This window comes from Dipodomys ordii, unplaced genomic scaffold (assembly GCF_000151885.1).
Source record: "Dipodomys ordii isolate 6190 unplaced genomic scaffold, Dord_2.0 Scaffold36, whole genome shotgun sequence".
Classification (NCBI taxonomy): Eukaryota; Metazoa; Chordata; class Mammalia; order Rodentia; family Heteromyidae; genus Dipodomys; species Dipodomys ordii.
Genome location: NW_012267252.1, coordinates 6,805,867 through 6,827,587, shown reverse-complemented (window position 1 = coordinate 6,827,587; position 21,721 = coordinate 6,805,867). Strand labels below are relative to the sequence as shown.

Genomic DNA, 21,721 nt, shown 5'->3' with positions numbered 1-21,721 from the left:
GCTTTTTTCTTTTTGCTTATGTGGTGCTGAGGAATCGAACCCAGGGCCTCAGGCATGCAAGGCAAGCGCTCTACCACTGAGCCACCTTCCCAGCCCCCCTCTTTGGTACTTCTGACTCATGACTTCAACCTGGGCTTGCACACTTCCACACTTGTGGAGTTCACAACCACTTCTGGGGACAGGCTGGGCACTAAACTGCCTCCTGGCAATTGCAACCAGGAGTGGGCTCTGAGGGTTAGGCCTAGACTCCTGGATTCAATGCCAGCTGTGCAGGGAAAGGGGGAGTTAGGTGTACGGTGGACGGAAAAGCTGCACAGGAATGGATTGTTCACAGTGGCAAGAGGCTCAGAGGAAGAGGGGCTCTGGGATACTTCTGCCGGGTAGGGACAAGAAAGGGTGGAGGGCTCTTGAAACTGGCATGGAGCAAGCTGCTCAGTAGAGCTCAGCACCGTAGGGTGGAGGCAGGGGGAAGGGTGGAGGGCCGGCCCCAAGCCGCTCCAGCTGCGGGCTGGGACAGGACGTGGTAGCTTGTAGCTGCTAACAAGCTCTTCCACTTCCTCTCCCCTCGCGCCTCCCTCCTCCCCCAGCCTGAGGCTGTTTTTCCATTCGCTGGCACGAATGTTCCATCCCACAGTTTCCTTTTCTCTTTTCGGGAGTTAAATTTGTCTGTAGAAGCTTGAGATTTGTCAGTGCACCTCTTGGAGTTAAATTTGTTGGTAAATGCTGGTGGCTGGTTGCACTTGGGGGCTGCTGCCTATTGTCTGCGCCTGCACCCCACACCCGCCCCCTCGGCAGCAGGGCCTGCCTGTGCCCAGGAGTCTCCCCAAGCCAGCGATGCCTTTTCTGAGAGTGTTGTTCCGAAGAGGCCAAGGCCACAAGTGCCTGCAGCCAGCCTAAGGTAAGCATCTTGGGAGCCCCAGGTGTCAGATGAACTGGCAGGGTTGGCCTTCGGGTGGGGTCCTCTACTTGGGACCGGGCGGGTTGCACCCACTCCTCCTACCTGCCTGTCCCCTGTCCTCACGGATGCTAGAAGAGGCCCCATGCTCACTGGGCATTGCTTGTGCCTGGCACAATTGTCTCAGGAGGTGGCCATCGTCTGCCCTTCACCCACCCTGGCCAGATAGATATCTTCTACCCCACTTTGAGTGGGTTTATGAACACAAGGCCCCCACAGGAAGCTAATGTAGATGCTAGAAAGCAAGAAGGGAAGGGAAGGGAAGAAGTGTCAGGTGAGGCCACCATTGGCTGGTCCATTTATTTCCAACAACAGAATGAGGTTTCGTTCCCATGATGTTAGACCAGAGCTCCTGGGCAGGGAAGAATAAGACTTCTCCTCCTGGCGCCCACATGACCACATGGCCCAGCACTGGGCCCATCTGGCAGCCTTGGCACAGGCAGGCAGAAGCGGGAGTGCAGAGCTCAGGCATGAAAAGAACGGGCACAGGCCTCTCCCCTCCCCACTCAGTTAGCTCTACAGCCCTTCCCTCGGGTACTGGCTTCCTCTGGCCTGGGGAGATTTTGTTTTTCATCCTTGTGATGGAGGGGACTCGGGCCACACCCTGTCTCTCAAGCTGTGTGGGTGGAGCCTGGGGAGTTGAGCCCAACTTTGCAAGAGCCGGAGCTGCAGAGCATGGCCACTTGCTGGTAGTTCGCCAGCATTGCTGCCGCCCTGTCCTAGGCTAGTGGCCTTCTGGAGGGCTGAAGGGCTTAAGTCTTAGCAAGGCAGGACAATTCTCAGGCCCTGGCTCTGTGGAGCAGGGCTGATAGGAGACAGCTGGATAGAGAAATTTAGCTCAGACTTAACCATCTGTCCCTTTCCTGTCTCCCTTAGATGGTGGGCAGAGGTCCTGCCCAGGTGCCTCCATATTTGTCTGGCCTTGGACACGTTCTCCTCTTTAGAACTTCCATCCTGATCTTCGCAGCCAGAATTCTCTGTATTCTGAAGGTCTGATAGGGTGAGGACAATGCAGGGTTTCACAATTATCAGGCATCATTTATTTTTTTCCCTCCAACATTCCAAAGAGTAGGGCTCAGAATGATTCATGTTCTTCACAGAGGAGGATGGAAGCCAAGCAGAAAGACGTGATGTTGAGAACCCCTGAGGTCCCCAAGTGAAAAGCTCTTATGCTCCCAGGGCTGCTGGGGCCTTGCTGAGTCAGGCTCACCACAGCTCGAGACCCCATTCCTTCCCCCCTCCCATTCTAGCCTCCACCCCTTTATTCACCAGGACAGCCACTCCAGCTCCATTCCTATGACAAACCAACCAAACGGTCTCAGATGCTTCAGCACATGACCACCACGTGGACTCCCAGAGGGAGAACATCTTATATCCCCAGCACTCAGGGCCATCCTCAACCTATCCTGAGAGAAGGCTCAAATCTCAGCTCTGCCACTTACCATGTGACCTGACCAGTAGTTCACCCTGGGCAAGCTTTCACCTTCTCTGTATGCAAGGATATAATAGCTCAATGAGGGACTGTGGGGTGGGTAGCGAGAGCTTCTGGCACACAGTTTTCTAGGGCCCAGGGCTTCTTTATTCACCAGCTGGGGCCACAGCAGCCTCCTCTCAATCCCATGATCAGAGGCAAATGTTTATCAGTCATCTGTGTTCTGCAGGAAGCACCGGGCTGGCCGCTGTGGGCGATGAAACTGCGATGAAACTGCACGATCGTGCCTTGCCTTGGGGTGTCTTCCAGCCTGCACTCCTTTGTAGTCTCACCGGGAGCCGTCAGCCCTGCCCCCTCCTGCCTCCTCTCCCGTACTCAGTCCTTACCTAGCCCACCTGTCACGATGGCAGCCCTGATTGCAGAGAACTTCCGCTTCCTGTCACTCTTTTTCAAGAGCAAAGATGTGATGATTTTCAACGGGCTTGTAGCTCTGGGCACCGTGGGCAGCCAGGAACTGTTCTCCGTGGTGGCCTTCCACTGCCCCTGCTCGCCAGCCCGGAACTACCTTTATGGGCTGACGGCCATCGGAGTACCTGCCCTGGCACTCTTTCTCATCGGTGTCATCCTCAACAACCATACTTGGAACCTAGTTGCCGAGTGCCAGTATCGGAGGGCCAAGAACTGCTCAGCTGCCCCCAACTTCCTCCTCCTAAGCTCCATCCTGGGTCGTGCAGCTGTGGCCCCAGTGACTTGGTCCGTCATCTCCCTGCTACGCGGAGAGGCCTACGTCTGTGCTCTCAGCGAGTTTGTGGACCCGTCCTCACTCACAGCTGGGGAGGAGAGCTTCCCACCAGGCCACGCTACTGAGATCTTGGCCAGGTTCCCCTGTGGAGAGGGCCCTGACAATTTATCAGGCTTCCGGGAGGAGGTCAGCCGCAGGCTCAAGTACGAATCCCAGGTAAGGAACTAAGTAGATGGTGGTTGGTGGGGAGGTGCGGGGTGCCCAGTTATAAACCACTGGACAGTCATCAGGCATTACGGCAGGTTCACCTATAGGCTAGTGTTTGATGAAGATAATTGCTAGTCCCACAGATGAGGTTGTTTTGACTTCGGGAATGAACCCAAGGCCTCTTGCATGTTAAGCATGCATTCTACCACTGAGCTCTAACCCCATCCCTAAGATAAACATTATGGGAGCATTCTCAGTCTTGACTATCACGTTAGCCCTTTGCCTTAGTTCAATGGCTTGAGCTCCTGCAGGTTACCTCAGAAGCATTTGCTGAGGGCCATGAGTTGGCAGATAGCTCCAGAGATGGGCACATTCCTGTCCCAGGAAGAGCCTGGACCCAACACTGAGGCAGCCTGAGGGAAGCCCCTGGGAGTCCAGGAAGAAGCAGTCACTGCCTAAGTCTGCCAGCCCTTGCAGCATATTGGAACGGAACAGACAAGAGAATGGGTAGAGCTGGATGTGTTAGAGAAACAGAGGTTAAAGGCTGGGAATGTGGCTTAGTGGTAAAGTGCTTGCCTATCATACATGAAGCCCTGGGTTCCACATACACAGAAAAAGCCAGAAGTGGCACTGTGGCTTACATGGTAGAGTGCTAGCCTTGAGCAAAAGAAACTCAGGGACAGTGCCCAGGCCCTGAGTTCAGCCCCAGGACTGGCAAAAACAAACAAAAAACCACAGAGGTTGAAGGGGGAGACAGGAAGGAAGCAACACACAATTCTCTAAAAGGTCTTTTCTCTTGGCAACACCAGAAATCAAAGTAAAAAGAGCAACAGGGCTGAAGATACTGCCAGAGACAGAAGATGGTAAACCTGAAAAGTGCTGAGTAAACGTCTACAGATCTTTTAGGAACACATGGCAGTTACTCTCCTTGGCCCTTGTCCTCAACAGGCTTCATACAAGCATTTCAGATAAACCTATGAGTCAACTTAAATAAGGCAGATAAAGATGTGAGGAAAAAACCAGCATAAAGGACTTAGAGGCAAGAGGCTTCCAGAGGGGTGGCATCTCCTGGTGGTTTTTGTGTTTGTGTGTGTGTATACACACGTGGGTATCCAGGGCTGGGGATCAAACCCAGGGCCTCCTCACAGGAACATGTTCTACCACCAAGCTATACCTGAGCCTAAGCCGAGGTATGACGGGGGGGGGGGGCACCCTTGGGATTGAGTAGTAGTTATAGAAAATGTGTAAGAGGCAGTTGGATGTGGGGGTCTCAAGTGTGGAAGCACATGGGTGAATAGGTGTGTCCCTGTCACCCCAGAAACACAAAGCATAAATAGGATCCCAATCCAGGCTATCCTTGGCATAAAGTGAGACTCTGTTTCATAAATCACCAACTTAAAAAGGGGATGGCAAATGTCAAGTGGTAGAGTGCCTGCTCAGCAAGTGCAAGGCCCTGAGTTCAAATTCCAGTACCACCAAATGACAAAATAAAACCCAGAGGAGTAGGGCATGCGCTAGGCATTGGTAGCTCATGCCTATAATCCCAGCTACTCAGGAGGCTGAGATCTGAGGATTGTGGATCAAAGCCAGCCTGGAGAAGGAAAGTCCATGAGACCGGTCGTGGGGCCTGGGCACTGTCCCACAGCTCTTTAGCTCAAGGCTAGCGCTCTACCATTTGAGCCACAGCACCACTTCTGGCTTTTTTCTTTTTGCTTATGTGGTGCTGAGGAATCCAAGCCAGGGCCTCAGGCATGCAAGGCAAGCGCTCTACCACTGAGCACCTTCCCAGCCCCTCCATGAGACTCTTATCTCCAATAAGCCAGTCAGAAAACTGGAAGTGGTGCTGTGGTTCAAATGGTAGAGCTCTCGCCTTGAGCTGAAGAGCTGATAGAGTTCAGGCCCAGAGTTCAAGCCCCACAACTGACAACAAAAAAAGAGCCGGGCATGCACTAAAAACGTACCACGTCTGTTCCCCTCACAGCAGTAGGATTGGTTCCTCCTGCCACATCCCAGGGTGGTTGGGCTAAGTTAGCAGCTCCCTTCCCCTCCTGAACCTGCCTCTTCTCTGGCCAGCTCTTTGGGTGGCTGCTGATTGGTGTGGTGGCCATCCTGGTGTTCCTGACCAAGTGCCTCAAGCATTACTGTTCACCACTCAGCTACCGCCAGGAGGCTTACTGGGCACAGTACCGCACCAACGAGGACCAGCTGTTCCATCGCACAGCCGAGGTGCACTCGAAGGTGCTCGCCGCCAACAACGTGCGCCGCTTCTTTGGCTTTGTGGCACTTAATAAGGATGACGAGGAGTTGATCGCCAAATTCCCGGTGGAAGGCACACAGCCACGGCCGCAGTGGAATGCCATCACTGGTGTCTACCTGTACCGAGAGAACCAGGGCCTACCACTCTACAGTCGCCTGCACAAGTGGGCCCAAGGTCTAGCAGGCAATGGTACCGCGCCTGACAGCGTGGAGATGGCCCTGCTCGCTTCCTAAGGGCCTGCTTGACCCCCTTTGCAAAAGGTTCTGTCCAAACAGAACCTCACTGCCTTACCCTCATGTTCTTGGCCATAGACCTTGGAGTGCATGGCCAGATGAGAGGAATCTTCAGACTTGAAGAACTCGCTCTCCTGTGGCCACTAGCCCACAGCTTTGGCGAAAGACTTCTAGTACAGAGAGGGTCTTTGGTGGGACTCCAAGCAGAGAAGACTCAGCCCACAGAGGCAGGTGACAGTGGAAGTCACCAGTTTGTATAGAAATATGCACTGTGCAGTTAATTTGTGTCTAATTGCATAGAGGCAGCCCAGTGGTGCATGGCTGGGAAACTGCTCTCCACTGCTTACCTCTGGCCTAACTTTATATATTTAAATTTTTTGATAAAGCTTTTCTTTATAAGAGACTGGCTTAATGTCTGTGCAACTGAATGGGCAGCATGGCTGTCATTCTGATAGGCGCAAATCCTACACCCTGTGGGAACAAAGGGGCGGAACTAGGCTGGCCCACAGCATGGCAGCAGGGCAGGCAACATCAGGTATCCTGAAGAGGGGAAGTAAGGTTCTAGGGATGAGATCTGTTGGTAACTGTATTTGACGTGAGCTGGTCACAGGGAGCCTGGCCTTTCTCAGAGTAGCTCAGTTGGAAATTCTGAGTCTGAGGATCTTGGATCTTCCAAGAACCAGACAGGTGTGGCTCCTTATCTTCCTAGCCCCACCTAGCTATTTCCACCACCTCTAAACCTTTTGATGTTCTCCCTCATTTGTCCTGCTCCCTCAAGACTAAGCCATTTCCCACGGAAAGGTCGTTTAAGGCTCCTCCAGAGAAAACTTAATTCCCTCAGGTCTAAGACAAAAGAGAACTGGCTGTGACACCTCGGAGGGTCCATGCTGGCCTCCCAGAACCTTGGGATCTACCAGCTTTGGAAGGATGATGTCACCTGGCCAGAGATGACCTAGGATGAGACATCATGAGAAACAGACTTTCCTCAGTAACCTAGGCTTCCTAATTTTCACTTCTGGGCTTTGCCTCTGTCCTGACTCAGCTTCACAGCTTCTGCAAAAGGGCAGAGGACTAAGTGAACTGCGGTAATGCCAGACTCCCAGACTGTCCTGCTCCCTGCGCCCCACCACCTGGCTAGACTGAGGGCCAGCCAGGGACAAGGTGGGATCCTAACCGTGGGATTCACAGGAGGTGATCTTTTGTTCTTAGTCCTAAGGGAACTTCCTGAAGGACATACATGTGTTTTTCTGGGAGCCCAACAGCGTGTAACCATGGAGCAGTTCTAGAAAGGGAAAAGATATCCACTGTTACATAAATAAACAAGCAAAGAGGAATTATTTAGTGGCAGAACACTGGTTTTCCATGAACAAGGCTCTGGGTTCAACATCTTAAAACGGTAACATTATTTATTTTTTGTGGTAGTGATGTTTGAACTGAGAGGCCTGTACTTGCTAGACAGGCATTCTACCACTGAGATTTTTTTTTTTTTGGTCGGTTGTGGGGCCTGAATTCTGGGCCTGGGCGCTGTCCCTCAGCTCTTCAGCTCAAGGCTAGCACTCTACCACGTGAGCCACAGCACCATTTCTGGCCTTTTCTGCTTATGTGGTGCTGAGGATTCGAATCTGGGGCCTCATGCATACGAGGAAAGCGCTCTACCACTGAGCCACCTTCCCAGCCCTTGAGATTTTTTTAAATAAGAAAAATATAAACCACTTCAAATCCTTTTTCATTCGGACAGGATTATCCTGTTGTTGCTGCAGAAAAAGCAGCACTTAAGTCTTCAGGCAACAGTTGAGTGCCTAGGTGTCTGGCTGGACACTGCTGATACTTCATGCCAGTGGCCACTAGTCCTCCAGCACTGAGCTCTTGGCCTCCACATATTCCAAGGCCTTCGCCTTGACTGCCTGCACATCCTTCTCAGTGCCATACTGCTTCTCATAGTCCAGGTAGCGCTTGAAAAAGAACTTCATTCTCTTGGGGGCCAGGCTCAGATGAATGACTCGCTGAAAAATGTCCCTGTAGGAAGAACAGCAAATGGCGTGACATGCCAGCTATGACCTGGACTGTGCTCAGCCACTTGCTCTCAGGCCCACTCTCATCCACAGCCCCACTTCCATCTTCATCATCAATATGACCTTCTGTGATACACCTGTCCCTCATTTTCTCAATGAGCAGATACTCGGATACCAAAGGACTAACTTGCCTAAAGTCGCATAGCTATCAAGGACCGTGATACAAGAATGGGGACACACAATGATCTGTGACAGAAACAAAGGGTGAGGTACTTGAACTTCTAGGGCCTGGGTCCATCTACTTCCAGCCCTGCCCTGTGGGGATTCTGGGAACAAAAGTGAGACCCTGCCTGGGAAGGTTCTGTCTAATGAGAAGCAGGCACAGTGTGAATGAATAGTGAAGGAATCTGAAGTCTCCCAATTCCCAGGCCAGGGTCCAGGTGGTTTCCTGCCAGTGGGTTCAGACACAGGCCAAAGGTTGGCCTTTAGGGACTGGAATGAACATAGACCTGGAGGATCATCCCAGAGCTGTTTTTTCAGGTTCTCTCCCACCCCACGCCCACTGGGATTCCACTTAGTCTATGTTCCCCTCTTACCGGACTTCCTTCTGGCTGCCATGCTTGATGACCATGTCAATGTAGACTGACCAGACGTCTGTGCGCTTTGGGTAGGTGCTCAGCATGTTTTCAAAAATGGCTTTAGCCCGCTCTGCATCTCCCAGCTGGAACTCCAGCTGGGCAAACTTGGCAATCACATCCACATCTGCAGGGAGACGACAGCTCAGACACTTGGTAAGCTGACAGTCCCCTCACCACAGTGCTAACATGACAGAGTGAGTCTTACTTCCTGCTCTTGGGCCAAGAACTATGTTATGCCTCACACCCTACTCTCTAGATCTCTAAGAAGCAGGGGAGTCCCAGATGCAAAAGAATACGTGCAAACTTGCTTTTAAATGAGAAGGCACCAATCCCTATGCCTGGCTATCAGAGGGCTTGTCTGTTCAGGAACTGGGAAGGAGACTCACGCTCCTTGGTGGGTAAGCATTCTAGGGCTCGCTGAAGCACACGGTGACTGGCCCCGGCCTGGTGTCTCCGCAGAACAAAGGCACCGTACTTAATCCACACAACTTTGTCCTGCCGGAAACGCTTCAGCATCCGGTTATACAGATCACCAGCTTCCTACGGGAAAGACAAGGAGATAGTGGTAGAACAAAAGACAAACTGAGAAAATCGGTCAGGCATCAGAAATGTGATCCCTCCCCTTCTCCTTGAGTTGCATAGACAAGCTGAAATGCTTGAGAAACCAGATTATGTTTGGTAAAACCAAGTCCCCACCCAGGCCTAATTCTAGAGCAAAGAGGAGGGGAGGAGGGGAAAGGAAAGAATGAGAAGGGTGGAAGGGTACATAAGAGTAGGAAAGCCACTGATATCTGGGAACTGGGACTGTTACTTTTTTTTTTTTTTTTTGACAGTCCTGGGGCTTGGACTCAGGGCCTGGGCACTGTCCCTGAGCTTCTTTTGCTCAAGGCTAGCACTTGACCACTTGAGCCACAGCACCACTCCCAGAATTTTCTGTTTATGTGATACTAAGGAATCAAACCCAGGCTTCATGCATGCTAGGCAAGCACTCTACCGCTAAGCTACATTCCCAACCCTCGTGTCTTCTTATCTAGGGGTGGTGGAGGAGACAGTGCTATCTTTCTGCTGATGGCATGCTCCTGACTACAATAATGTCTGCTACACTTCAAGTGCTGCACTCCCTAACTGCAAATCTGTCACCAAACAATGGGAGCTTCCCTACTACTCCTGCCTCATATGGAGATCCTGGACTAGAAAACATGAGAATGAATGACAAGGAGAAACTAGAAAGAGGAAAAGGACATGGAAGGCCTTATGCTACTTCTATCTATAATGTGGCCCAAGACATACACATAAGGGATTAATGTCCCTCTACTTCTGAAGCCATCGCTTCCCTCACCTCTACCTCACTTGCCCAAAAGAGAGAAGTGATTTCTCATTGGATGAGGAAGGCAGGGAGTGAGCCTGGGTTGGAACAGCACCCAGAATGTGGGGGTTCTCCCTGAGACTGACTGGACCTGAGATTCCCGGGATATCCTTTTAAGAAGCTGAGGGTCTGGGCAGCCAGCCACTGGCCAAGCTTCCTACCTTGAACTTCTCAGACTTTGTGTAGATGTCAGCCAGATGGAGAAAGACCTTGAGAGGCTCATTGTATTGCACAGCCCGCTCGAAGACTTTGGTCAGGGACTCCTCAGAGCCATACATGTTTTCCAGGTTCAGCAGTGCCACCCACACATTCAGCTTCTCCTGTTCCTCTCTGGAGAAACAGTAGGCAGCGCATGAGCTCCACTGACTCAGTAAGCCCCACTTCCATCTGCAATGTTCAAGAACTACTCTTCCTCATTCCCCCCCACCTCTGCTCCCAGCTGGTTCAAATCATGATCCCCTAGGTCTCCAGGATTACAGGCATGAGCTACAGGTGTGAGCCACCAGTGCCTGGCTGCTCTCTGGGTCTCTCTCTACATTACTGGAAGGAAGTCTCCCGGATCTGAGTCTGGTTCTTTCCTCAAATGAATGCAATGAAAGAGGACTGTCTCTCCTCCACCCCCACCCCCTTTCCCTGGGCTTCAGAAAACTAACCTGACCACCTGTAGGGTTCTGTCCTGAGTGAAGAGCTGTTGTCCCTATTCTACTTGTCTAAACTGGGAATCCTGTTGAAGTACAAAGACTCTAGGAAATACCATAACAGCTACTTCAGAGAAGAGGACAATAACATATTAATGCGTAACTGTTTCACACAGATGGTCACACCTAGGAGAGAAAGCCAAGGAGCCCAGGGACTGCTAGTGCAGCCATCCAGACTGCTGTTGGCCTGCCGAGGAGGAAATGACCCATGCTGGCCCACTCTGCTAGCCAGAGCTTGGGGAGATACAGTATGATCTAAAGGCCCCTCCCCAGGATGGGGAAGTCAAAGCCTGGACCTGAAGGAGATGGTCTTCAGGGCCCTCTCAGCCACGGCCCGGGCCTTCTCGATCTCGGTGGCCTGCAGGTGGAAAGCCATATACTGCAGCCACAGGATGGAGCTGTTTGGGGAGCTCAGCACCAGCCGGTCAAAGTCATCAGCTGACTCTGGCTGGCGTCCAGGATCCATGAGTGCTTCCTCAATGCGGCACAGATCTTTCTCAGCCTTCTGCTTCTCCAACTCCCTTTCCTTTTTGCTTTTCTTTTTCTGCTTTGGAAGACAGAACAGTAAGTCAGTTATCTGCTCCTTGTACCCAAGTCCATGCTAGAAGCCACAAGTTGACAGGGTAGTCCACAACCTCCATCCCACCCAGGCCAGTACAGGGTGCAGGAGTCTACTACCAACAGAGGACAAAGCTGTGGAAAAATACAAAACCGTGGCTTGGTGTGGCTTCTCCTCCTCCTCGCTGTCTGAGCTCTCTTCTCGAGGTGGCAAAGCTGGGGTCAGAGAATCGAGCCCCACATCCCAAACGAAGCCAGAAGAGAGCTGGAGCCGGGGCACTTCTGTGGAGTTGGTCTGCCTCCCCTGCAAGGGCACAGAGTTGCTGAAGGAAACGTTCAGTTCACACTGCTCCTGCTCGCCAGCTCACCACACCGGAGACCCACACTAGCTGGGCCCCAGCTTGCTGAGGAAAACTTTATATAGCAGCGACAGAGAAGCTACCTTTGTAAACCAAATATTTAGGCAACAAAAAAAATTTTTTTTGATGGTCATGGGGCTTGAACTCTGGGCCTGGGCGCTGTCCCTCAGCTCTTCAGCTCAAGGCGAGCGCTCTACCACTTGAGCTACAGTGCCACTTCCAGTTTTCTGGTGGTTTTATTGGAGATAGGAGTCTCATGGTCTCTCCTGCCCGGGCTGGCTTTGAACTGCGATCCTCAGATCTCAGCCTCCTGAGTAGCTAGGATTACAGGCATGAGCCACTGGAACCCAGCTTAGGCAATCAATTTATAAAACACAACCAGGCTCATGCATACATACATAACAGCAGTGAAATTGTGAGGGCAGAAGGGGTACGCTTGGACCCAAAGCTGAGGAGTCCTGCCAACCTGCCCTGACTGCCCCCACCGCTCGTCCTCTCCAGTCAAGTAGTATTGCTTCTACTTGTCAGGAAGAACGCAGGCAGAGGCACTTTTCTTCATTTACCCACATCCTAATTTCATCCAATTCCTTTCCATGAACATGTGTTAGGGTTTATTTGGTATAGCCACTCTGCAGATTAACAGTTCCCACCAAGGAGCTGATAACCGGCTGAGGGAACTAACCCCAATCCCTGGCTCCATATTACATGGGAAACGAGGTACGGGAGGCTAGGGCCGGAGACAGCCCAGCTCTGCGGGAGGAGGGTGAGGACCTCCCCCACCGCAGCCACTTTCCCTCCATTCAGTGTGACCCTTACCTTGGGCAGCAACTTTGGCACCTCGATCTCCTCTTCTTCTTCCCGATAATACACTTCCACACTACTCTTGTCCTCCTCCAATGTACCAGCCTTCTTTAGCCTTTTGTTCACTCCTTCCTGAGATGGCAACAAGAAAATGCCCATGAGCTTCCTCTTGGACCCTGCTCCACACTGTCTTCTTGGTCCCCACCCATCATTTCGCCCCACGCCCACCACCATCTTCCCTTCCCCACTACCTTCACTCTAAAAGAAGCTGGCAGCTTTTCTCAGTCAGCTGAGATGAGTCTTGATCATCCCTGAGGGATTTTTACCTGCTCACTCTCAGACTGCTGGCGCTCCCGTTTGCCCTGACTCTTCTGTGGCCTCTGGAGCTCTTTCTTCTCCTCGCTGAGCAGCTTCACCTCCTCCTTCCCCTTCTGGCTCTTCTTCACTTTCTTTTTCTTCTTCTCTTCTTCTTCCTTTTGATCCTTCTTTTGATTCACAAGTGGTGGTTCCGGAGAGGCAGAAAATACATCTGGCTTCCCAGTATCACTGGGGAGGAACGACAGCTCTACCAGGTTCTTCTGGTGGTTTAGGCTATTGGTAGGGAAAGAGGCAGGGTAGAAAGTGAAGACAGCAAAAGAAAAAACAAAAAAACAAAAACTCTACCCACAGTTCCACAGGAAACTCTTCACAAGCCTGCCCCACCTGCCTTGGCACCTACTCAGTATTCTCAACAAGGAATTGTGCACTTGACCTGCTTGGTTGAAAAGTTTAGGGGGCAGCTTAACGCTCTACTGCATCCCCCAAAACAGGGGCCATATCTGTACAGGGGCTAAGGTCAAGGCTCCAAGCAACAACTGTTCACTCATCTGAATACTATATGTGCCACTATCCAAGCCATTATATGTTCAAGTTTTGCCTTGAAATCTCTACCCAGGACTCCAAGAGAAGGGTTGTCAGTTGGAGTAGAGGTAGAGGGACAGAGAGAACAGGGAGGGAAGGCACCTACCTTAGGATCCTGGCGGTAAGCAGCTTCCCTTCAGGGAGGTATTTGCTGTAAAGGTCTTTCCTGGGCTGGCTGCATCGAGAGACGTGTGAGTACTGGGCCAGGCCCTCAACGGAGGGGCCAAGGCTGCAAGGAGACAGCAAAGAGTCCTTGGGTCACAGATACAACAGAATCCCAGCCACATCTAGTGACTCCACTTTCTTAGCATCCAAGCTGTGATGGGACTGGTAGCAGGTTTAAACTCCTAGCACTCAGCAGGATAAAGTGGAATTTGTAAAGTGGAAGAATTATCAAGCATGATAAAGACATGAAAAAGGATTTTGTTTGTTTGATGTACTAGCAGTAGAATCTAGGGCCTCAGGCATGCTGGGGAAGTGTCCTACATCCTGAGCCAAGGATACTTTTTATGCTACATCATAGCATAGCAGTGTAAATCACAAGCTGCTAGACAGATACAGAGAAAAAGAGGAAACCCAATGGCAAGGAAGAGTGCAGTACTAGGTGGCTAGGAATATGAACTAAAGACAGGCCTCACACTACTCACCCTAAGAGCACACCATTCGGTTGGATGGATTTCACATAACCCCTCAGGAGTTGCCCTTCCTTAATATCCTGGATGGAGTTAATCTCTGGATCTTCTATTTTGTTTTTCGTCTCTGGGTTTGTCCTAAAAGAGTAGAAGGCTTATACGTGTACACCTTTCACTTTATTCCCTCACTATCCCCAACACACCTGCAATAATTGTTTATTATATTTTATATGTAAGAATACAGCTCTAAAAATGTAAGCAAAAAACAAATGCTGGCAAAGATGTGGGGAAAAAGGAACAGTATTACATCATTGGTGGAAATGTAAACTAGTATAAACATGCTGGAAGGTGGTTTGGAGATTCCTCAAAAAACAAAACAAAGGGCTGGGAAGGTGGCTCAGTGGTAGAGTGCTTGCCTTGTATGCATGAGGCCCTGGGTTTGATTCCTCAGCACCACATAAGCATAAAAAAAAAAAAAAGCCAGAAGTGGCACTGTGGCTCAAGTGGTAAAGCCCTAGCTTTGAGCTGAAAAGCTGAGGGACAGTGCCTAAGCCCAGAGTTCAGGCCCCATGACCGGACCCAAAAAACAAAACAAAACAACACAAAACAACAACAACAAACCCTCAACACAGAACCTGTGATCTAACGATACTTTTCTTGGGCATCTACCCCCAGACTTATAATCAAGTCAGGTTATAGTAAAGACCCTTGCACATCCATGTTCATTGCTGCACTATTCACAATAGCCAAGTTATGGAAACAGCCCAGATGCCCTACAACAGAGGAGTGGATCAAAAACTATGGTATATACACAATGGAGTTTTACTCATCCATTAGAAAGAATCTGTCATCTGCAGGGAAATAGATGGACCTAGAACAATACATGTTAAGTGAAGTAAGCTAGGCTTGGAGAGATAAACATGTTTTCTCTCATGTGGAAGGAAGCCAGGTCTAAAATACAACTAGACATGGTAACACATACGGGGCTCAATGCGTTTGCACACAAACTGACTAAAGCAGAGTATACTTAGGGAGGAATCCAAGGGCATGATTTCTCTGAACAACTGAAGTACTGTTTATCAAAACAAATACCAGGAAATGGAAACTCTTTTTTTTGGGGGGTGGGGAAAGAGGGGCTCCAAGGAAAAGAAATGGAGAAAGGGTGAGCAAATACAGTCATTATATTCAATATATACGGAGTAAAAAGTGAACTGTTTAACTTGTGGGTAGGAATAGGAAGGGGAAGATAGGAGAAAATAAAGGAAGGGGTGACACTGAGCAAGAAGCACTTTACTCATAACCTGACTGAGGGAACCTGCAGTTTCTTTGGACAACTCCTTAACAACAACAATAATAATTTTTTGTTGCTGTTGTTTAACTTTTTTTTTTGGTCAGTTGTGGGACTTGAACTCTGGACCTGGGCACTGTCTCTGAGCTCTTCAGCCTAAGGTGAGCGTTCTACCACTTAAGCCACAGTGCCACTTCTGAATAACAATAATAAAATACAACTCTGCACTTGTTAGTAAGATAAAGCCTTTGAAGCCCCGCCTTTTCTCTCCTCTCAACCTGGTTGGCCTCCCCTGCAAGGTCTAGGCTGGTTGTCTAGGAGCCAGCTAAGCAGAAACAGAAAAAAGCCAACCAAGACACAGAGGTCAAACCTAAAGCTGGGCCTTAGAGAACACCTAGCCGAGATGAAGTGGAACACAGGCCAATCCTTTTTACGCCACACCCACTCCCTATCATGGTTAAAACCATCTCTCCTCGCCAGCACCACTATCTTGTAGCCTTGAACATCCACAATTAGAAATATGAATTTCTCCTCAGGAGATGAGAGTCTAGGAAGACAGTTCCTTCTAAAAATCTGAATGACCCAGCTTTTTTGGATAGGTGCTTAGGGCATAAAACAAATGAGCAAAGAAGAAAGGTGGAAAGCCTGAAGTTCTGTGATAACAATTAGCCTCCCCTTGGTCTTCTCAGTGTCTTCTTCCCTTCTCGTTCCAATACCGCCAACACCCACCTGGATGATCGTAGTGACAAGGTCAATTCTTTGTCTTCAGTGGACAAGACATAACATCTGAAATGTGAACAAGAAAGGAAAAAACCATTGTCAGTATGTCTGGGGACAGCAGCACTCCCTCTCTACAAGGCTACCTAACAGTCAAGAACAAGAAGAGAAATGGATAGACCCAGAAAAGATTATGTTAATTGAAGTAAGTCAGGCTCAGAGAGACAAATGGTGCATGTTCCTCTTATGTGGAAATTAGATCTAAAATACAAACATAAATGATAATATACACAGGATTTTATAAATACAAACAAATTGACTAAAGGGTGGTATACTTAAGGGAGAAGTCCCAATGGTGTAACTCCTCTGAATAATAAACTGTTTAACAAAATGAATACCAGGAAGAGAGGGCAAAGAGGGGCACAATGCACTCTATGTAAGAACTGAACTGTAAAACTCAAGAGTAGGGATGAGAGGGGAAAATAGGGGAGAATGATGAAAGGGGTGACACTGATCAAGATGTACTGTTTTTGTAACCTGACGTATGGAATTATAAACTCTTTGTACAACTACTTAATTAAAAAAAAAAAAAAGGAACAAGTAGACATGAGGCTTGGCTTCAGTTTCTTCATTCTGATGAAAGCCTGCTGAGGGACTCTCAATGGGTCAATAGTATTACCTACTCCTCTTGCCCAACAAGAGAGAAGAAACTAAGAGGAGACATGAAAGGCTTCTAGTTGACTCACAGAGCCAAAGATGGTGTGTACATGGTCCCTGACTTACAATGGTTTGTGATGTTTTGACTTTGCAATGATATGAAGGGGATGCACATTCAACAGAAACCATATTTTGAATTTTGACTTTTTCCTGGGCAAGTGAAATGCAGGAGGATACTCCTTCTCTCTACTCAGTAGCAGCAGCAAGTTGTAGAGGTGCTCATAATCACAAGGGGAAACAAAGAATGCTCTATAGCTTTGGCTGTTCAAGAGTTTAGGTATATTCAAATGCATGTTAAACTGAAGGTATTTTCAACATACAATGGGTTTATGGGAACAAAACATATACATGAGAAGCATGTATATTTCAGAGATAAGATGAGTACTTTATGTCTTGAGAATGTCTGACCTCCACAGAGAAACAGAATAACCACAGAAAACCACAACCAAGGATGACCTATTAAAGACATAAAACAGCAGTTCAGATAGATTAACAAGGCCTGAGCTGGAGAGGCTTTGAAAAAAGGTTAATTCTTTTGTCAGATTTTCAAAGAATTTCATCTAAAACTGCAATTTAAATCATTAAAGTATAGAATCTTAGAGGTAGAAAGATCTTAGCAACAATACAGTCCAGCTTTTTCCCATGACAGATTTCTGCCTTTTCTTTCTTTCTTTTTTGGTCTGTCATGGGGGCTAAACTCTGGATCTGGGTTCTGTTCCTAGCTCTTCAGCTCAGGGCTAGTGCCCTACCACTTGAGCTACAGCACCACTTCCAGCTTTTATCTGCTTATGTGGTGCTGAGGAATTGAACCCAGGGCCTCATGCATGCGAGGAAAGCACTCTACCACTGAGCCAACTTCCCAACCCCAAATTTCTGCCTTTTCTAACAGGTACCAGAGCCTTCAGAGCTGGAAAGGGCATAAAGAGACCATCTGCCTTGAGGGCCCCATACCTGATAGACAAGGGGAATTTTAATTTAACGTTACTCATAGGGCTGGCTGTCATAGTCTTTAAAATAACAACATTGCTTAAAAAAACAACAACAAAAAAACCCACACTCTCATTTTGTAAGCCTTAGGAAACAAAGCAGAGATAATTCTGGATGTCTCTAGGATGCATTCTTTTTCTTTCCCCAGGCTCTCAGTATTTTTCTGATGCTTAGCTTTGAGAAGTAACCAACAATTTAGACAGTTGCCAGTGCCTAGGACACTGGAAATGAGAGAGGGCAATGACTATTTTCAGTATCTGCCTTCTGAAGTACTTATTCTTCTAGTAAACTTCATTCTATCAGCTGAAATTTGGGCTTAGAACTAACTGAAGCAGGTGCACCTTTAGGCATTTGAAATATCTTATAAACAAAGCTCTTCCAAATTCCAAAAGTTTACAGAAAATACCTATAGTTAATTTTAATGCAAAAGCCAGGGACCAGTGGCTCATGCTTGTAAGCCTAGCTACACAGGAAGCTGAGATCTAAGGGTCATCGTTTGAAGCCAGCCCAAGCAAGAAAGTATATGAGTCTCTGATCTCCAATGAAACACCAAAAAGGCCAGAAAAGGAGCTGTGGCTCAAGTAGTACAGTGCTAGCCTTGAGCAAAAAAGCTCAGGGATAGCACCCAGGCCCTGAATTCAAGCCCAAGGATCACGACACACACAAAATTAATAATAATGCAAAGCACAGAACAAATATAAAGAATAAAAAAATGTTGGACATTGGTGGCTTGTACTTGTAATCCTAGCAACTTAGGAGGGTGAGATCTAATGATCATGCTTCTAAGACAGCCCAGGCAGGAAAAGTCTGTGAGATTCTCATCTCCACTTAACTAGCAAAAAGCCAAAAGTAAAGGTGTGGCTCAAGTGGCAGAGAGCCAGCCTGGAGCAAAAAAGGTAAGGGACAGTACCCAGGCCCTGAGTTCAAGCCCCAGTATTGGAATACACACAACAAAAGAGCAAACAGGCATGAAAAATAACCAGTATGCAAAGTACAAATTAGAGATCAAATAACTAAGATAAAAATTAAGAATATCTGGTGTTGGTATGGATGTGAGAAATAACCACACACTGTATGTTTTTAGTGGAATATAAATAGGTAGAGTTCTTTCAGAGAACAAAATTAGGAAAAATTTATACCATCATTTGACTCCTAAACTTTGCTTCTAGGAATTTATTTCTAAGACTTTTTTTTTTTTTGGGGGGGGGTCCAGTTGTGGGGCTTGAACACTCTGGGCCTGGGTGCTGTCCCTCAGCTTTTCAGCTCAAGGCTAGCGCTCTACCACTTGAGCCACAGCGCCAGTTTTCTGAGTGGTTTATTGGAGGTAAGAGTCTCATGGACTTTTCTGCCTAGGCTGGCTTTGAACTGTGATCCTCAGCTCTCAGCCTCCTGAGTAGCTAGGGTTACAGGCATGAGCTACTGGTGCCCTACCAGCGCCCGGCAGTATTATTCTTTTGTGTGTCTGTCCTAGAGCTTGAATTCAGAGCCTGAGTACTGTCCCTGAGCTTCTTTTGCTCTAGGCTAGTACTCTACCACAAGAGCCACAGCTCTTACTTCCACCTTTTTTTTGTGATTAATTGGAGAGAAGAGTCTCACGGACTTTCTTGCCCCGGCTGGCTGGCTTCAAAATGCGATCCTCACATCTCAACTTGCTGTGTCGCTATAATTACAGGTTTGAGCTATGGGCACTTGGCAAAAATATTCTATTACTACATTAAGTAAAATTATATCCACATATGTGATAAAGTCTGTAAACATTAGAAACCCAAGTATAAATGGTAAAAGCAGTAGAAAATAAGAGGAATGATAGAAATTTGTGTTTTCTATTTTATATATTTTTCTTTTTTTTTTTTCCAGCTTAAAAAGTTATAGAGGATGGGAGGGGAAGGGGAAGGAGGGAAATCCATTAATTCCACAGTTAGGTTCAAGAGGAAGAACTGACTTACCTAACAACCTTCTGGGGGATGAACTCCTCCAAGGGAGCCTCAGAGTAGGAGTCACTCACATGAAATATACTGACTCTCCCCATTTTCCCAGAGGGGAAGGAGACAGTTAGTCCCTCGTTGGGTATCACCGTCACCACTTGGCCCATGGCTACTTCCCCTCTCTTAAGCTTGTGAGGACCTGGTAGGAGAATGACTGATTCAGGGAAAAGGAAATAACAAGCTGAAAACACTGACCCATCAATAGCTTGCAGAATGGGAGGCCACCTAGACTTGGATATTCAGGCTGAGTAGACTAGAAGAACCACTAGACTATGAAGAACCAGCTTACTACACCCTATAACCAAGAACTGCAAGACCATGTGCAAGATAACTCTCTAAGGGGCTTGGGAAAACCAGTGATAGATAACAGTAACCCAGAGAATGGCAGAGTAACACAGGGTAAAGAGCAAAGCCTTGAGACAAAAGAGATCCCAGAAGGTCCTATACCCAACTTCCTCAGACTTCCAACACTAAAGGCATCCCTCAAACTGAACAAAGACCCTGTCCTCATATTTTTCCTACCCTCCTTTCCCCGACCAGGCACCATTTCATCTCCATACCTATGAGTGAGAGACACAAGAAGGTCTTAGAGGAATTTGAACTGACCACCATAGCCTTCAAGGCTTGACCAATCCGGAAATTCTTATCTGGGTGTTTTAGGACCTGGAAAGTTAAAAAAAAAAAAAAAGATTCTTCTGATACTTCCAGAAAGGTTTATCATTTACTTAAAACCCTAGTATTTAAGTCTTCACGTAATTGCCTCCCAAACCAATCACTACGTAAGTGCAGAAGGAACACACATCAGAGTCCAGCTTTGGGAGCTGAGGTCTCCCCTCCAGGGATCTCATGCACACTGACCTTGAAGCTAAGTGAAGTGAGCAGCAAGGGAATTCGCCCTCGGATGTCCGGTGCAATCTCTACCTCAAGCCATTTCTTAACCACATTGAACTGGGGGGACAAAAACACAAGTAGGATAGAGAAGATACAAGCTTCCTTTCTTCCCCCCGCTAAAAAGCAGATTCTCCCCAAGCCACAGGCTGCTAGATATGGTAGCACACTCCTGTAATCCCAAAACTCAGGAGGCTAAGACGAGAAGATGGAGAGTTCCAGTCCAGCTTGAGTAAATAGTGAGACAATGTCCCAAAAATTTTTCTAAAAGGCTAGAGTTTGTGGGTCAACTGGTAGGGTACACGCCAAGTACCACCAAAGACAAACAAAAGGACCTCAAAGACATTCCTGTGCATTAGGACAAATCCCACTAACCTTTCTACTTTCTTCCACACTTGGCTGTGCCCACTGATCATTAACCATCTCTAGTGGTCAACATTGTAGTTCTTTATCAATTAAGATTTTGTACTTTAGGGGCTGGGAAGGTGGCTCAGTGGTAGAGCACTTGCCTTGCATGCCTGAGGCCCTGGGTTCAATTCCTTAGCACCACATAAGCAAAAAAAGAAAAAAGCCGAAGTGACACTGTGGCTTAAGTGGTAGAATGCTAGCCTTGAGCTGAAGAGCTGAGGGACAGCGCCCAGGCCCAGAGTTCAGGCCCCACGACCGGACCCTCTGGCTTAAGTGGTAGAATGCTAGCCTTGAGCTGAAGAGCTGAGGGACAGCGCCCAGGCCCAGAGTTCAGGCCCCACAACCGGACCCTCCAAAAAAAAAAAAAAAGATTTTGTACTTTACAGCTCACATTGTGCTGCCTTAAACAAAGGCAACAATTTTTCAACTCAATGCAATGGAGGATTTACTAAGAAGCCATATCTAGAGATAAACAGAAGCCAAGCTTTACTAGCTTCAAGGAGATTACAATCCAAATAATAGTCATACGACTTATTACATAAGTAACAGGAGTTGCAAGCAACATTTATAAAGTACAGCTTGCTACCAGAGTACAAAAGAGACTAGTAATTGGGAAGATGATCTATGTTGAACCTTGAAGGGGAGTAGGTAACAAATAAAAGGGTACTTCATGTATACACAGCAGCAGAGCACTCATAAATTGACATGAAGTGAAACCCCTTTGTACAACTACTTAAAAAAATTAATGAAAACCAGCATAGAAAAAAAAAGGATATAAGAGAAAAGACAGGGGCTGGGAAGGTGGCTTAGTGGTAGGGTGCTTGCCTTTCATGCATGAGGCCCTGAGTTCGATTCCTCAGCACCACATAAGCAAAAAGAAAAAAGCTGGAAGTGGTGCTGTGGCTCAAGTGGTAGAGTGCTAGCCTTGAGCTGAAGAGCTG

General features: G+C 48.1%; 3 protein-coding genes across 6 annotated transcripts in view; 2 read left to right on the top strand and 1 right to left on the bottom strand.

The window, feature by feature from the left end:
* Nucleotides 1-1,951, top strand: part of Calhm1 (calcium homeostasis modulator 1) — a 6,999-nt gene extending 5,048 nt beyond the window's left edge. Inside the window, exon 2 of the mRNA XM_013017598.1 lies at nt 1,832-1,951. Coding sequence (XP_012873052.1) covers nt 1,832-1,951 — 120 coding nt within the window. The remainder of the gene's footprint in view (nt 1-1,831) is intronic.
* On the top strand, nt 592-6,229 carry Calhm2 (calcium homeostasis modulator 2). The gene is made up of 3 exons (XM_013017734.1): nt 592-898; nt 2,617-3,345; nt 5,410-6,229. Exons 2-3 carry the CDS (start codon nt 2,791-2,793, stop codon nt 5,824-5,826), a joined length of 972 nt encoding a protein of 323 aa, XP_012873188.1. The 5' UTR covers nt 592-898; nt 2,617-2,790; the 3' UTR covers nt 5,827-6,229.
* A 1,305-nt stretch (nt 6,230-7,534) lies between these two features.
* Nucleotides 7,535-21,721, bottom strand: part of Pdcd11 (programmed cell death 11) — a 44,811-nt gene continuing 30,624 nt past the window's right edge. For 3 of the 4 annotated variants that reach the window (XM_013017732.1, XM_013017733.1, XM_013017730.1), the window contains exons 23-36: nt 20,343-20,432; nt 20,045-20,147; nt 19,446-19,623; nt 15,808-15,864; nt 13,806-13,928; nt 13,265-13,387; nt 12,585-12,849; nt 12,274-12,390; nt 11,253-11,402; nt 10,837-11,087; nt 10,004-10,172; nt 8,863-9,016; nt 8,435-8,600; nt 7,535-7,842 (exon numbers count right to left, since the gene is read on the bottom strand). In XM_013017732.1, coding sequence (XP_012873186.1) covers nt 7,671-7,842; nt 8,435-8,600; nt 8,863-9,016; nt 10,004-10,172; nt 10,837-11,087; nt 11,253-11,402; nt 12,274-12,390; nt 12,585-12,849; nt 13,265-13,387; nt 13,806-13,928; nt 15,808-15,864; nt 19,446-19,623; nt 20,045-20,147; nt 20,343-20,432 — 2,118 coding nt within the window. In that variant the 3' untranslated portion in view covers nt 7,535-7,670. The remainder of the gene's footprint in view (nt 7,843-8,434; nt 8,601-8,862; nt 9,017-10,003; nt 10,173-10,836; nt 11,088-11,252; nt 11,403-12,273; nt 12,391-12,584; nt 12,850-13,264; nt 13,388-13,805; nt 13,929-15,807; nt 15,865-19,445; nt 19,624-20,044; nt 20,148-20,342; nt 20,433-21,721) is intronic. The other variant, XM_013017731.1, reaches the window with a different exon arrangement.